The sequence below is a fragment of the Haemaphysalis longicornis genome, unplaced genomic scaffold (genome assembly GCF_048455015.1).
Source record: "Haemaphysalis longicornis isolate Haplotype H1 unplaced genomic scaffold, Haemaphysalis longicornis Haplotype H1 scaffold_2, whole genome shotgun sequence".
Taxonomy (NCBI): domain Eukaryota; kingdom Metazoa; phylum Arthropoda; class Arachnida; order Ixodida; family Ixodidae; genus Haemaphysalis; species Haemaphysalis longicornis.
Window position 1 is genome coordinate 182,803,378 of NW_027526295.1, and position 16,518 is coordinate 182,819,895.

The 16,518-nt window shown below is 49.6% G+C and overlaps 1 protein-coding gene across 3 annotated transcripts in view; it reads right to left on the minus strand.

Moving 5' to 3' along the window:
* LOC144169615 (growth factor receptor-bound protein 14-like) overlaps positions 1-16,518 on the minus strand; it is a 190,079-nt gene that overhangs the window by 108,855 nt on the left and 64,706 nt on the right. For 2 of the 3 annotated variants that reach the window (XM_077698868.1, XM_077698867.1), the window contains exon 2: positions 13,588-13,685. In XM_077698868.1, the coding sequence (XP_077554994.1) occupies positions 13,588-13,685 (98 nt within the window). Of the gene's footprint in view, positions 1-6,060; positions 6,154-13,587; positions 13,686-16,518 lie in introns of those variants that run through there. The other variant, XM_077698869.1, reaches the window with a different exon arrangement.

Below are 16,518 nucleotides of genomic sequence, written 5' to 3' on the forward strand. Positions count from 1 at the left end.
TATTAAAACCCTCCAATTACTGTTGCCTTTCAAAACGCATATGCGCGGGCATTGACTGTCTGTCCGTCTGTCTGTCTGTAACTCGATTCAGCCACCCGGCCAAAGTAAAATTGATATTGCGCAATAGTCTTATATACTCACAGCCAAATGTAAACGTCTATGCCCGGTTTATATGTTCATGCTTGTCAGCTTTGTTGAACAAGAACAAGACATTACGCAAATATAAGACAGGAAATCAGTACCCAAGGGATATTTACAGTGTTCCTTTATTAAAAAAAATTCCTGGATGCTTGGTTTTTCGATAGCAAATGATATTCTACATCTACCGCAGAACAACGCGTACCGCCTGCTGTTGCCCGCGCCACCTCCGGGCGGCATATGAGAAATCACACGGCAACAGCAAAAAAAGGTTCCACTACCTAGGTTTCACGTTCCGCTTGGAACGCACGTGGAGCACGGCAACGCGGTTCCATAAACCTTAGAGTTGGCCGCCTCGATTCACGCGCGTCTCCGCCGTACTGCAGCGCTGGCATCGACGAACCCCGCCTGTAGCAGTGGAACGCGGTAAATACAAATCGCCTTGAGCAAACCTTTAGTGTGTTTACCTTGGTGTGTTTAGTGAGCGCGACGCAACAGGAACAGCATGAGAGGTGAGCGGGAAAGCGAAGAGGGCATTTCCTTGGGAAGATGTCCACAAAGACTTCGTCTTTTGACGACATTTGCAACGAAAGGAGCAGATACGCGGCCAATTTTTATCCTGGGACCCGTGCGGGACACCTTGGCACGAAAAAAGTCCCCTCAGGAGGCTTTGTATGTTTCCGCTGTGCCCTTGTCGAAACACGGCCGCCGCGGCCGGGGGCCGAACTCGCGTCCTCGTGCTTCGCGAAAGAATGCGTCGTTCGGTTACCCAGTATACAGCAAGAACACGACCGTGCCTGTGTACGTCAAGTGGAAGCGGAAACGCGGTGTTGCTGCAATAAATTAACACATACAATTATAAAATCTGCAAAGCCTGTAGAAAATGTTGCAGTATATCCCCGGAAAACATTAACAGGACCCCCATTAAACGGGATCCCATTAAACATTAAACAGGATACCCATGAATACCGCAGCGCAGCATTGCAGCAAAGCGTGCGCTGCACTTTGCGGGCGCGGGGTGTTCTATGGGCGATGGGAGCACCAGCATGTACTGCTAACGGATCTGTTACTAGAGTCCACAAGAATCGATTTCAAATGAAATTGCGTAGAGCGACTCAGAAAATACACGTGGTGTAAGGACCGTTATCAGAACACAACTAAGAGTTCAGCAGTCGTACCCGAAGCTCAATCATTTCTTTTCGTCTCCGACATAGTTTTGACGAGAAAAAAAAAAAAAAAAAAGCAACATTCGCTCAGATTACACTGCTATTTTATATATAAAAAATAAACCCCTGCAAAACGTCTGTATACCGTGACGCAACACAAATTGGTTTGTCCTTATAGAAAAAGAACAACAAAAAAACTCCAGAGTTTTTCGTCTGCGCAGTGGCCCAATCCATTCTCCTTGCAATGATTGCGACAGCACTAATCAAGGATATCCATTATGGTACATGACCATAAAAGCGGTTTGTTGCGAAAGGCATCCAACACGTGCCACTGCAGCGGCAACAGCTCGGCAGAGGCGCCAGAAATAGGTACACCTCCACATTGAGCGAAACACCCACCTTTCCGACGAAGCCATTATGCGAACCCTAAGAAACATTTTAAGCATTCATCGTGTATGTATTTCGACTAAGAGCAAGACAAAGCTTCGTTGAGAACAAGCGACACGGGCAGGCGTTCCGAAACGATCGAACTAGCAAGAGGCGATACGAAACTATCACGAGACCCGAAATCCGCTTCACCTTCTGATGAAAGAACCAAGAACACGCGGGTTGGAACCAACCGGGGCCCCGGCCGCCATTTTTTTTTAACGAAAATGCCTGTGCGTGGAGATTTCGACGCACGTTAAAGATCAACCACGTGTCCTCAACTACAGTAGACTTCCGTTAAAACGAACTCGAAGGGAGCGTGAAAATGCGTTCGCGTTATAAGGAATTCGTCTTACCCGAAGGTTTTTTTTTTTCCTCGTTGTTGTTCGTCTAAACCATGGAATTCGTCTTATCCGAGTTCTTCTTAACCTAATTCGTCTTAACTTAGTTCGTCTTAAGCGGAGCCTACTGTAATACGAAGCCCTCCACTACGGCCCTAAACCCACGTTTTATTTTTTCCGTCGTCAAACCTTCTGATTAAGGCAAAAAAGAGACAACAACGCCTGAATACATACTGCCAGATTTCGAGGCGCTTTTCTGATAGCGACCCCAGTGTTTCCCATTCAGAAAAAACAAAACAAAAAGAAGCTAATAGAGTGAAGCTTGTACATAAGTAAACCGTCGTTGTAACGAAATCGCTTTCTTCGAAGTGCTTTATAGTCCCCGCTGCAGTGTACACAGAGCACATAATCCCCGCTTTCAACGAAGTACCGCTTATAATGAAGCCAGTTTCCCGTCCCAAGCACTTCGCTATAACAAAGATTTACTTATGCACACAACAACGAAGTACCGCTTATAATGAAGCCAGTTTCCCGTCCCAAGCACTTCGCTATAACCAAGATTTACTTATGCACACAACGGCGCAAACCCAACAAAATGTGAGGGTAAAAGGTCAGGGACGAACACTGTAGAACGAAGAACGCTTCTCCAAATATCTTCGCCCATATCTGTCAAAATGATGTATCGCAAGTGATTTCGGACGAACGTTATCGCGGAGTCCAACTCGCCCCGTCACCACCGCCATCGACCGAGAAGCGCCGCGCCTCAAATTCTGACTCAGCGAGACGCGCGCGCGCGGGTTTGAGGCGCATTTCCCGCGCATGACGCACACAGTACTGCGTCAACCACAAGAAAGCCCAAAATGACTCACTCACTCCACCATTTATGAGCCTATATAATTATCGACCCCGCAGGAAGGCAGAACGCTTCTCTCATAGAGCAGGTTTCAGCTTCTGGTAAGTTGTAACTCAATAAGCTCCATTCCTGCCACAGAAGACGTTTTTTAACCGAAGAAACAGAGGAAATGTTGCAGAACTTTTAAATTTCGCGCTCAAGTGACGTAATATGGGCAGGAGTGGCGTATTATGGGCCGGCGCGTAAAAAAAGGCAGTGATCGGTGCGTTAACTGCAGGTTAGCCTTCATGTGATACTCCCTAACGGGACAAGAGGCCCCACAACCGTCTAGTCACGACTGTTGGCGGTGGCTTAAGTCGGGGTCCGCCAATCGCATAGACAAGATTCTGTGACGTCATTGAGAAATCGCCGGGAAATTGGCTGGGGAATCGTCACTGCTTTCCCTTAATGTCTGCATTATTAGTTTGGAGTTAGCGATAAAACTGGCGCCATTATCATCAGGACAAAGTCAGACCCAAACCCGTAATTTGTCTTCATGGTTTCTTAGCATGGTTGCATCCATCGAGTGCAGCCTCACTGGTAACCGACGTCGTTATCTGTACCGGAAGAAGTAGCACTCCAGACGTCGGGGATGCGCAAAACGCCATTGAACGCGCAGCTGCTTCATAATACCGAAGTGGCTCATTCTAAACCGGTAGCCCCCTATCCCCACCACACCGCTGAAACCCGAGGGAAAACTGATACATTCTGACGCGTACCACAAACGCGCATTTCGCGAAAGAAATTAAAACGAATGCTTTAGAGCAAGAGTTCGTAAGGCTCCCGAATATTACACCGGGGCTACCAGGTCCCGGTCTGGTGAGGAACGCTTGTGTTCACGAATTTCCACCTTGTCTGCACTGCTGGGGACCAGCTAGAAGGCTACACGACGAGTGTCGGTCACTTGGCTGTCGCACTTTTTGGATACAGTTGATCATGCTTGGATGCAACTATTTCAGCCACCAGTCCTTCTAGAAAAGAGTGGCGGGTGACCATTAGGCTACAAGTCGAGCACGTACGCGGTAGTTCGCCGCGCAAACCACTTAGAGACAGGGAATTCTGAAGCGGCAGCTCACGCACGCCAGGGCCAGCTGACGAGACGTGTCTGCCGCTCGTGACGCGGCGGTCACGAACGCGTCCGAGGTGAAGGAGCCAACGGCGCGAAAAGCTACAGGTCCAGCGATCAACACACTGGCCCAAGCATACAGCTGTTTCTCTCGAGCCTCCTGCAACCAAAACGCCGAACCGCGCCAGGTCGCGCGACACCTTCCCACAAAGTGAAGGATGCGAACACCTCTAGTCACTGAGTACCACCGCCCGCCTAACAGCGAGAGGGCACGCCAGATGATGTGATCCTGCGAAACTTTTGCGTTTTGTTACGAACCGGCGTTAATCCCAAAAGCCAAAGTCACGCCACTAAGTGGAATTTTTTTTTGTTTTGTTTTTCGTCTGTGCTGTAAACGCATGCATGCTGGGCAATACGAGACCCGAGATATTGGGCGTTTACTTCACAAGTTCTTACAAGATTTTTTTTTTACTTTTTTACTTTACGACAGCGAAAGCCGTAAATTATGGCGACCAAGTGCGGCAAGATTATGCCCACGCATATTCACGGGCGGATTGGCCGGACCTTAAAAAGCAGCTAATCAATTAAATAAAAGTATTCGCTCAATCGCAAGAAAGCCATGGAATTTTAACAAAATGGTTATTTCAACCATGGCTTCAACTACGCTTAAACTCACCGCTTCCAATGCGGTCGACTCAGAAACGTACACAAAGCTGAACATACACCCACAAGACGCGACTGGCAAATGCTTGATAGAGCGGCTAATCATATAACTTACAACCCGTCAGTTAGAAAAGAACCAACCGTTTGAATGACTCCGTCAATTTCAATAACTAATAATTTAAATCCTTATTAGCTTCACTGGCGTCGAAATCTGAAGCGTCATTGCACTCGCGGCACTCAATTTTTTACGTTGTGTTCGTGTTCCTGCCGCAGTTTTTCGTTCCTTCGTTTACCATCGCGATTTAGTTTTACAGGTCACGGCTAGTTAATCTTTGCTTATCCCTTCAGTGGGTTCAAGATGTCCCCGAAAACCGCTGTCGCTATCGCAATCATGAGTCATGCGAATTAGGCAAAAGCATCATCATTAAAATAATAGCGAATGAGTGCTCCGGTACGTAAGCGCGAGTTATGAAATATACCTTCAGTTAATGTATTAAACGACAGGGCACCGGCTTTTTACAGACAAGCACAACGCAAACGTCGAGGTATCCAAGCAGCCAGAACAATTTTAGGGCCACACCGGAAAAATTACCCAAATGCCACGTTAAGCCCTCAGGCGTTTCTCGTGTACTACGTCTGAAACCAGTACTGCCCGTCAAAACTGACTAGCGTAACGTCGACAAGTCCGGCTTACGAGCGTGGCTGCAAATCAAGGCCTACTTCGCGTTCCAGGTCAAGAAACGTTGAGCGACCGATAGGCCCCCAGGGCACCAGAGCGCATTCACCGGCGGATATGTCCTAAGACACTCCGGCTGGTACGTAGGAAGACGCTTATCGGGGAAAAAAAAAAAAACAGAATATACACTCGGAACCCACGCAAGCAAGAGACCAACCGAGCGGCAAAAACGTTAAGGAATGCGCTACACGTCAGGCAACACAGCGCCGTTACTTGGCTACTGTTCCAAGCAAGTTCCCTTCACACAAATACCAAGAGAAGCCGCGCGTGCTGCTTGCAATTAGAAAAATAGAACAATGTTTCTAGAGCTGTATCTTCGTTCCGCCTTTTCAAATCGCCCCAACGAACGCCTGTAGTTGCTACTTTCACGCCGCTGACACCAAAAACGCCGAGGTACCGGCTACAACCTACCATGCGGCACTGACAGCACGAGGGAAAGAGAGAGCGAGAGCGAGTGCGGAGAATTGACAGTAGCAACAGTACGGAGTTCTGCCATATTTGCTGCACCTTTCAGAAAACTACCCCCAATAATAAAACGAGGGAGGCGTTATCGAGACATTCTTCTTCGGGGCGTTAAACGGTACGATGCAGAAACAATTTTTTATAAAAATTGAAAGGGGTATTCCACTTACAAATTGGCAAGAACTCGGCCGCAGACTGAATGGGCTGCCGCGTCCATAGCAGCCGAAGCGTTGACGGCTTTTGTAAATTCAGTCTCCTAGGCTAGATGGCAGCACCGGCACGGACGCGTCGCGCCCTCCTCAGAAACCGTTAGTCAACGGGGATTTCCGGGCGCGCAGTCATCCGATCGTTCACCAGATGGCTCACGCCGTCCAGCAAAGGTAGAGTTCCTGTATATGCTCCCTACGGGAGCAGAGTTGCGCATAGGTCCGCCATCTTGACCGCCGAGCATCCAAAGCAGCGTGGGAAAGCCAACCGTCGGGCTTGAAGGAGTCGTGCGCACCGCGCGAGGGGAGCGTGAGCGCGCCCCGACGTCGCTGCTTTTTTTTTTTTTTGTAACGCGCGCTTTGCTTTATTATTAGGGGTGTTTTCCTATAACGCATATCCTAATATCGGGAAGATATGGCTGTGCAAAATGTTCCGAAATGTCCCTCCAGGTCTTAACAAACATATATGTATTACTATAAATTTAACGAAGACGTGACTCGTTTTGCTCAATAAACCTCCATACTGGTTAGATGCCTGGTATAGAATCAGCACGCGCGTATATACACACTGGGCTATTTGGAACTCAACCTACAGTTTTTGCAGTCTATAGTGCATGTCGGCAAACTTTCATGCCTTGACAACGTAAAGTGATGTGACCAGGCATCTAACCAGTATGGAGGTTTATTGAGCAAAACGAGTCACGTCTTCGTTAAATTTATAGTAACACATATATGTTTGTTAAGACCTGGAGGGATATTTCGGAATATTTTACACAGCCATCCGATATTCGGATATGCGTTATAGGAAAACTGCACTCAAGAGGAGGAGGAGGAGTAAGGGGAGGAGGGGAAAACTTTGTTTAACAATTAAATCTATCTGGTTAGCCTGGGGAGGGGCGAAGCATGCAGTGTATAAGGGTATTCAAAAATTGCAGGTCTCTCTCTTGCCACACGGCGTGTTTCAACCCTTCCAGGCGCGAAGAACAAATCGTATTCTACTCGGGATAGCGTTCTATGATTTGAAGAAAATTACTTTTACTCTCTTGTCCTGGACTGAGGACCCGGCCCACTAACCAGATCGATTTAATTGTTAAACAAAGTTTTCCCCTCCTCCTCTTACTCCTTCTCCTCCTCTTATGTGCAGTTTTCCTATAACGCTTATCCGAATATCGGGAAGATATGGCTGTGCAAAATAGAGCTAGGCGTCAGCTTCTCATGTAAGCATTCGAACAAAAGGATCAGTCAGCTGCTAATAACCGACAACAGCGAAAATGGAAGACCAAAACAAATTCTAGGCCTTCAGGGCTGTCGGCTTGACCGCGTACTGGAGTTGTGCAAAAAAGATACTCTTCATGTACTAGCGTGTTGCGGCTTGTCTCTCTCGCGCTACGAACTACGAATGCGACATGGCAGCGGTTCAAAATGTACTAAAGACGCCGACAGCAGAGGGCAGCAGCGGCGTTGCAGCCGCATCGCCGGCTTCTCTGCGGTGCGTGGATGCTTTTTGTGCACGTGATGGCGATCAGCGAATAGGGTCGTGAGCGGCGAATGGAAATCAAAGGCGCAACTCTGCTCCCGTAGGGAGCATATACAGGAACTCTAAGCAAAGGCGGCGCAGGCCACCCGCCAATCGCACGTCGGCGGGAAGGTTTAAACGATTTGAAACGGCGCCAACCGTGAGTTGGCGCTATTTTGAATCGCACATTAGCGCCACAAGTTGTGACCCAAGGTTCTACTTCATTAATATTGTTACGCAGAACAAAATAGCTCGCAGTTATTATGTTTCTTAGGTAGGACCCTCAGATAAAAAAGGCGCTCTTCACAAGCGGCAGTATGTGTTTTATGAAGTTTCCTCATAGACTCTTTGAACAACGCCAGGCGAGCACAATGTTCTAAATATCGTGCAGTAGCTATTTAACAGACATAAATACCCACAAAACTTCGCATATATGGTGGCACCGTCTTCAGAGCAAATTATATTACCATGCACTATCAATGCTGCCACTTTGCAAGGAAAACACTTCGTACACTTCCGGTTCGGTGAGAGTACATTACCAAAAAATTCCCGTTTATTGCTTCAGAGTTCACCGCAATGTAGTGCACCCTATTCAGCGCAATTTTCACCGTACGAAGCCTAATCTTCGCCTTACTTTTAAATCGGGGCCACACCACACTGTTAAATCCAAAATGAATGGTACGTGCGTAAATCTATTTTTTTTTTTATATTCTGCTGACGACACCGCTGCAAGCTTACGGTCGATTGATCCTTGAGAGCGTTTCCTAGATGGGAAATTGTAATGCTGTTAAACCCCTTTTTATTGCCTCCGCTTTCCTGGGCCAGAAATGACGCAAAAAGCGCTATTTACCTTCACGCTATAAATGTGCGAGTTTGAAACGCCGACCCAGAGGTTAAACGCGTTCAGGGAATCGAGGGCACCGGCATCGCTGGCGATCTGCCGCGATGCCGCCTGATTTTTCGCCAGATATCGAAAGGCAGATAGCAGATTTCCAGGAAAGCGTCGGCAATCAAAAGAAATGAAATGTACGGGAAAATGCGGTTGACCTTTCCTGTGAAAGCCGTAGAGTCCACAAAAGCGGGAAAGTGGACCTTCTAATTCAGACTGCTTGCTGGCAAGCAAAGGTTGATTTGACGTTTGAATTGATGAATTCACCTGGGTTATGAGGCGCGCCGCAGTGGAGGGCTTCGGATTAATTTTGACCACCTGGAGGTCTAATTAACGTGCGCCTAAATCTCGACACGGGCGTTTTCGCTTTTCGCATCCATCAGAAAAACAGCCACCGCAGCTGGGATCACACCCGCGTCCTTGGGAATTAGCAGCACAATGCCTTAGTCGGTGAGACACCGCGGCGGGTAGTGATACTTAAACTTTTACTATGTGTACGGCAATGCTCACCTGCAACAGCTTCGCCATTCAAGTCTTGCGCGTGAATGCAAGCTTCTTCTTCTTTTTTTTTTTCAAAATGGACGGCGTTGGACGTGCTCATCCTTTACACGGGCCTTTACACATGCGAGCTTACAACTCCGGGTAGGATTTTCTCGATTATAGTGAAAAGCTGATGACCAAAGATTGTAGTATTTTCGTACCGCCGCAATAAAAGTTATCCCACTTACGAACACTAATATACAGGTGTGAAAGAATGGTTCGTTCAGTTATAAGAAAACACGCAATGCAAAAAAAAAAAAAAAAAACATCACAACTTGCTCCGCCTCCTCTTTTAGGTCTCCGCGCGTGGTTAACCTATGGTTACCCCTCCCTCATAGTTAGGCGTAACCATATTTTCATTCTCCCTCAGCATAGGTGCGTATTTCTGCTGTTGCTCGTTCCGTTTCAAGAAAATAATGGATCGATATTGCGCTTCTTGCATGACGACGCACAGTGGCAGCGACGAGAAAGGACATCCTCCACAAGCGATGAGCAGGAAAGAAAGACGACGGTGCAAGGCCAACAAGTTCGAGGAACCTCTTTCCCACGTGCGAACACTCACGGTTCGTGCAACACATGCAACGCCGGGTAGATACAGCTAGTGACACCAGATACAGCCTGACACACAGCACCTCATTTGGCACTGCCGGGGACTCCAGCACGAGCGGGACGAACGCGCAAGGAAATAATACCTTCGCTCCAACAGTGGATCTACCCAGCAGCAGCGGAGTTCATGAAAATCTTCACGTCCCTCTGGCATTTCGCTCAAGCAAGCGGCATCAGCCTACGGATGTGTAACGCAGCCCGACCTCCTAAAACCCCAACCACTCCTCCCCAAGCCGGCCGAAACACCATCCTTTTCTGGAAATCTTTTCATTCGTTCATTCTTAGCATCGTTTTTTTTTTTTTCTCGGGAACACGCGCGGATACCATTCGGGCGAGAGAACACAGGCACGGTCGAGCTTAAGCGGCAACGTTCGGACCTTTGGTAAGTGAGGTGTGGTGACTTTGCGTGTCTCTGATATTGTTTTGGGGGCGATTAGGCGGAGCAATGGCCGGCAGTTATGCAAGGCTATTATGCAAGGCTAAGTCCACCTCATTCAACATCACACACTACTACTACTACTACTGCTAACAATTACTTACCCGTGTTCTATTGTGCCAGAAGGAAACTCGAAAATGATTTGATTAGGTAAAGCAAGGAATAAAAGGACTAAAGGGCTACACTTTTTGGATGGGGAGAATGGCCCTCCGCGCCCACTCACGAGGCTGCACGCAACGCGAGAACACCTGGCCGGGAGAAGACCCCGGCAAAGAAAAGTATCAGCCAGGAAAGTGACCTGCGCTGCGATGCAGAAAGCGCACTGACCCTCCTATCCGCTCGTCACCGCCGGCACCACCTGCTACAGCCCCCCGGGTTCAAGGGGAGGCGATGGTGCCGCCAACAGCCCAGTTGCCGCACTCCGAGACACCGAATTTTGTCCACCCCTCCCCCCTTTCTCTAAGTCTCTTGCTCCTCCACGAGGTGCCCTCGCGCAATGCAACCACAATATGTTCAACCCGACAGCTGCGCGCTCAGCCTTTATAGCGGAGCGAGTGACCTGGGGCGACCTTGCCGCGCGGGGTTCTGTCGGCTCCTGCTGCCTCCACGAGGCGCCCTTGGTCCTCATGCGGAGCAGGTGTCTAAATCGGTGCCGGCGGGTCCGCACCGCGGCATGTCTGCCTCGACCTGTCTGCTGCAGTGGGTCTCTCTCCGCTCTCCCCCGGCCCTCTCCCGCAAGGCTCCGACAAACATGTATCACGTTTCGTAGAGAAACGGGTTACGAATACCCCGCCTCGAGAGCTTTGTTCTCTCTTTGGCCGATGCGACGCTTCCGCTGTGAAGAAAGAAAATAGCGCTCAACGAGAAGGCTATCAAATAACCCTGGGAGAGAGGGGAATAGGACATGTGTTCGTCGATTCATTTTCGTTTATTTTTTCCGTGTTCAACGCATCTGTTTGAAAGGAAGCGTAGCGCTTCCAGTCCCGTCCAACCCATTTGTAGCAAAAGTTTTTTTGGAAGAAAAAATGCAGCACGAACACCCCACATGCGTTTCGTAAATTTTGACAGGGAAGGCCCCCAATTTGCCTTCGTAGAGCGTCTTGCGAGTACGAATCGTAAGATAGCTCTTATCCCACGTGCCTACGACAACACCGACATACGTTTCAGCTGCGCGTGATGAAACCCTGCGCCCCTCTCATCAACAAAGCGCAGCGTCGGCACGCTCACTTCAAAACAAACCCGTTCCCTCACCCAGTCCGACTACATACGCAGTTCACCAATCAGCATTCACCTCAATGCAAGTTTATTGAAAATTCAGGCTCCCTGTACCACGTAGTATGAGAATGCGGCTAGCCAAAACCCGCACTTCCCACCCCGTTCGCGTTCTCAGCACACCTTCAACCACGCTGCCCCCCACCGCTCTTGTGCGCCAACCGCAGATGTCCGCGCATTCTACACGGGGCCCGAATACGCGCGATTCCCCGAAAAGGGGGAAAGCGCGCCGAACGCCTACGACAACACGAACTGTACCAACTACAGGCGGGAGGCACGCCCACCACACCGGCCGAACTTTGCCGCGCGCTCTCCGCGGAGCAGACATCCTCCGCGCCGCGTTGTTCTCTTCGCCGTCCACGTTGGGTCCGTCCCAGCCGCCTCCTCCAAACCTCCGACACCGCCAGGCAGGACTCCGGCGGGGGGAGGAGGGTGGGTATCGAATTCTCTTTCTTGGCCGCCGACTCCCGCCAAGCATTCGGTCCCCACAGCACGGCGGCGTCGTCCCCCAAGCCGCAAAGGAGACGGCACCGAGGACGGCTCTCGGTGAGCGAAAAATAAAGCCCGTGACGTCAACAGGAAATGCCAGCCAACCGCTTCGAGCAGGGTGCGGAGGGACGACAACACAGACCTGCGCTCCGCAGGTCCGCTGCCGCGGTGAAAGTTGTCTTCGTCTCTTGGCATGCAGTAGAATGCTTTCTTTCTTTGTCCCCTCGTCTTCCCCCCTTACTTCTGTCCGTTCTTTGTGAAGGTCCGGCATTTCCAGGAGAGCAGAGCCAACGAAGAGCGGGGGCACTGGCGGCGGCGGCGTGTCGGAAGCATGACTGCTGCTAACAGCGCCGCCTCCGTCCGCCGAAAAGCCCGCGCCGGGGCGAATCTCCGGCCTAATGGTCCCCGGGGTCAGCCGAAATGGAAGGAAGCTCGGGAGGCGTGGAAAATATTCCCAGGAACGCACTCGTGACCACGGTGGTGCGTGCTGTGCGGCGCGCATATTTGGGCGTGAAGAAAACGCGAAATTCGAGGGGAAAGCTTCTTTTTTACAGTGCGAACTGCGAAAGATCGCCCGGTTTTCGACGGTAATGAATGGCCGCTATAGGTTTTCCCATCGTCACGATTCTCCGAGGCTGGCGAGACTTCTTGTCGAACGTGGAACCACACGCTTTGTTAAAGATCTGGAGAGGTTCTTCGCTGGTCACTTCTAGCAGCTCTCTTTCGCATCTACGGTTCACAAACGACCGGAACCTGAGGCAGGTTGTCGTCAGGACGCGTCACACTATGAACCATTGATGACCCAAATGTAGGAAGCTGCAGCGGTGGATATATATATATATATATATATATATAGGTGACCGGTAAAAAGCGCAAAGGCTCATGGATACGTCGTCTGCTGCCACAACTTCCGGTTCGAGATCGCTCCTGCCCTCCCGTAGGCCGGTGGCTTTCAGGCGCGTGTGTGCGTGTATTGTCACAGGGTGCTCACCTGTCAGATACACCCCGAATAGGGTCAATCGTTGTTATTTATGGAATTCCCCATGCATTAGCGTTTTTCCCCTGTGGAAACAGATAAACAACAAGCACACACGCGCGTGAAAGCTGACGGTGTAGGTAGAGCCACTAATAAGCTACGCTTAAACCTCATCTAGTGGCTCTAGGTGTACGGGAGGCCAGGAGAGCTCCCAAACCGGAAGTGACGGCACTCCGCCGCAGAAAACAACGTACCCATGAGTCTTTGCGCTTTTTACCGGTCACCTATTGAGAGGAAAAGGTTCACTCGAGCGGTCGATGTTCAGGGCGACCGTTTATTCGGAAGCTCGAACGAGGAATCCGCGGGCATGGAGTTTCATACGAGGGAAATCCGGCGCTGCAGTCGCGGGCGCCGTTCCTCGCCTACTTGGCTTGGTTAGCCAGATGGCTTCTTTGCAGTCTTGAAGCCAAAATTAACAAGGGGAACATTGTTTTCTTGTTCATCTGGCATGAAGCTTCTGTCCGCGGGCCCACATCATGATTACGAGCATCTACAGAGAAGAGGACGAAGTGATGTTGCGTCATCTAAGGATGATAACGTACAGAAAGCAGTCCACAGACCTCTCACCAAGGGTGGCTCCACCAACCTCCACGGCTGGAAAAAAGGCCTCACAATATATACACCTATAGCGGCGCCCATACACATATCCCGATCACTCCATCACCCGTTTAGATCCGGAGAGTTGATAAACAGCCATGTGTACTCACGAGGCGGCGGTCATCTGGAGGATGGAGTTGGAGAGCTGCAGGCAACTCATGCTGTTGGACGCGGCGCTCCAGCACGCACCTCGAAGAAAAAGGCGCTCCTGCGTGACGAGACAAAAAGGAAGAGGAAGTGAGGAAGAGCACACTCTCATTGAAAAGGGCTGTGTTCATTTCTTACACACCGCACTCTTCTAGCATGCCTTAAGCGCAAAATTTCTAAACCATGCGAGCACTCACGTACTTAGTTTTATTTGTGAATGCACTACACGTGGAATAGGTGACCGCTAAAAAGCGCAAAGGCTCATGGGCACGTCGTCTGCTCCCGCCACTTCCGGTTCGAGATTTCGCATTCCCTTCCGTACGCCGGCGGCTTTCACGCGCGTGTGTGCGTACTGTTTATTAGTAACAGAGTGCGTACCTTTCAGAGAAGCCCCTAGTAGGATTAATCGTTGTTATTCATTGAATGCGAGATCCATGCGCGTTCTTCTTGTGGTGAAAACAGATAAATAACACGCACACACGCGCGTCAAAGCCGCAGGTGTACGGGAGGCCAGGAGAGCTCTCGAACCGGAAGTGGCGGGAGCACACAATGTACCCATAAGCCTTCGTGCTTTTTACCGCTCACCTGTTTAGTGAGAACTGATGGCCACCATAAGCAAAGTGCACACGCACGCGCTGAAGGCAAAAAAAAAAAAAAAAAAGAGAGAGAGAGAGAGAGAGAGAGAGAGAGAGAGAGAGAGAGAGAGAGAGAGAGAGAGAGAGAGAGAGAGAGAGAGAAGCGGATGAGCCTGTTTTCTTCTCACTCCGTAATGAAAAAACGGGCCTAAGTGGAAAGGGTCCCGTTCTCCCCAAAAACGGGTTTACTGAAGCGGCCGAATTCTATCGAGGAGCGACTCTTCTCGAAACCCCTTCCGTTGCGGCCTGTTTTTGCAGCCCGGATAGCAAAGAGACAACAGGCGAAAGTGCTGGTGTGACATGTGCTGCCCCACTTGAGGCTCTTCCCGCTTCACTGCACATGGCTGAAACGGCACTGCGCATAAACAGTGCTTTTCTAAGCGCTATCTATCTCGCACAAAGATTGTCGAGTGCATTTCGCGGTTTTGCCCCTACACACGCTCATATTGCAGCAGACCGGCTCTAACGCACTTGTGCAGATACAAAAGCAAAACTTTTATTTCGGCTTCACTCCCCGACCGCTAACCACTTCTTTCAAAGGGACATTTTGTTAGACGAGCTGGAATGAGCCTTAGGAGCTAAACTACCAATGTGCACGACGCCAAGGGAACTTGGTAACAGAAGTGGCGACACCGTGGGCATTGGAACTCTTTTAGGGAACTTATTATTTTATTACTTTCAGACTTATCGCGATAGTAGCAATAATTTATAGCGATATACGGGTTATGTCTAGGCTAATTTTGCTGCCACAACGAGCTCCCTCCATGCAAGTAGATTACGGACTAAGCTCTGTATCCTTAGGCTGCAGCGAGCGTCCTTCCTTGCAGTGGAAACCTTAAACTACAGAAAGTGCGCCATGTACTCTCTTGGTTAAACAATAAATCCCATTGTAAGCACTCCCCCCCCCCCCCCCCCCCCCAAAAAAAAAAAAAAAAAAACTCCGTGCGACTGGACTACAAGAAATGTCCCCTATTCCAGGATTGCAGAACAAATATCATAAAACGAACTGCACAGAACGTTCCGACGGTTCCGTACAACCACGGAGCAAGAATATATAGGAGGCGAAACGGCCCATTGCGGGAAGCCCGGGCGAGTGATGTCACAATGAAAACCAAGGCGGACTGCAAATCTTCGTAGCTGCGACGGAGAAGGAGAGGGTAGCGGCACCTGATGGACGAAGTGACAGCGGCCGCCCTTATTCCGGGGCTGGGCAGTGAAATGCCGATTGCGACGGCCGCGCAGTTTCTTCACCCGCGGCAGATGCCGCTAGCTTAACTTATGACGAGTGCTTGTGACATTATCTGGCCGCGCAAGGAAGCCTAGTTTCGCCTGCTATCTTATTCTTGCCCCATGAGTACAACTACAATTTCCTTTTGAGAATTTATGGGACTGTGCGACACTGCCGATAAACGCTTTCACTCTTTCCTTCGCGTCTGGAAGCACTGCAAAATCTACCGTTATCGCCAACTCGGAGCGGCACTGCGTGAATTTGCCCGTCGCAGCCCATGCGCCGTCCGTTTCTGCTGTGCTTTTGTGGCATTTTTTTTTAAATGGCTATCGAATGCTTTTATTGCTGCAACTGGGAAAAAAAGCCGGCCAATAATAGCCGCTACACCGATGTAGTTCGAGCGCTGCCGGAACGCCAAGCCCGGGAAAGACAAAAAAAAAAAAAAAACCTTTGAGAAAGTTTTAGTAAGCATAGAGCAGTAATTTTTGGCTGAGGTACTTTGTGACCCTTTACTCTAAGCACTGAGTGTGTTTGTTGACTACGTTCTGAAAGCATTTGGGATATAAAAAAGTAAAAAGAAGAAATGTGTTGCGGGGTCCCTTTAATTGTGAGATATTTTCTGCTGTTATGAATTACACAAGACCTGCGCTAAAGCTTCACTCCTATATAATTTATGACATTCCCATTTTACAGCACCTTCTAAACCGCAACCAACCGGCGTCGAGGAACGAGGATGTATTGCTTACCGAGTGCATATGCACGAAGCCTCTATTTCACGTGGGTCGGTGGACGCTCCCGTATACAGTTGTATACGCTCGCATATACAACCGATCTAAATGTAGCGCGCATGCGATTCTTTTGACCTCGCAACTATATATACTAAATATATTATATTCACAACAGGGTCGCGAATCGACCAGGCGCACGCAACACATCAAAAAATATCCAACGAGGGGCTCGGACACACGGTCACAATCGGGAACGAACGCGTCCTCGCCTTGACACATTGTTCTCTTCTTGTTCCTGTTCAG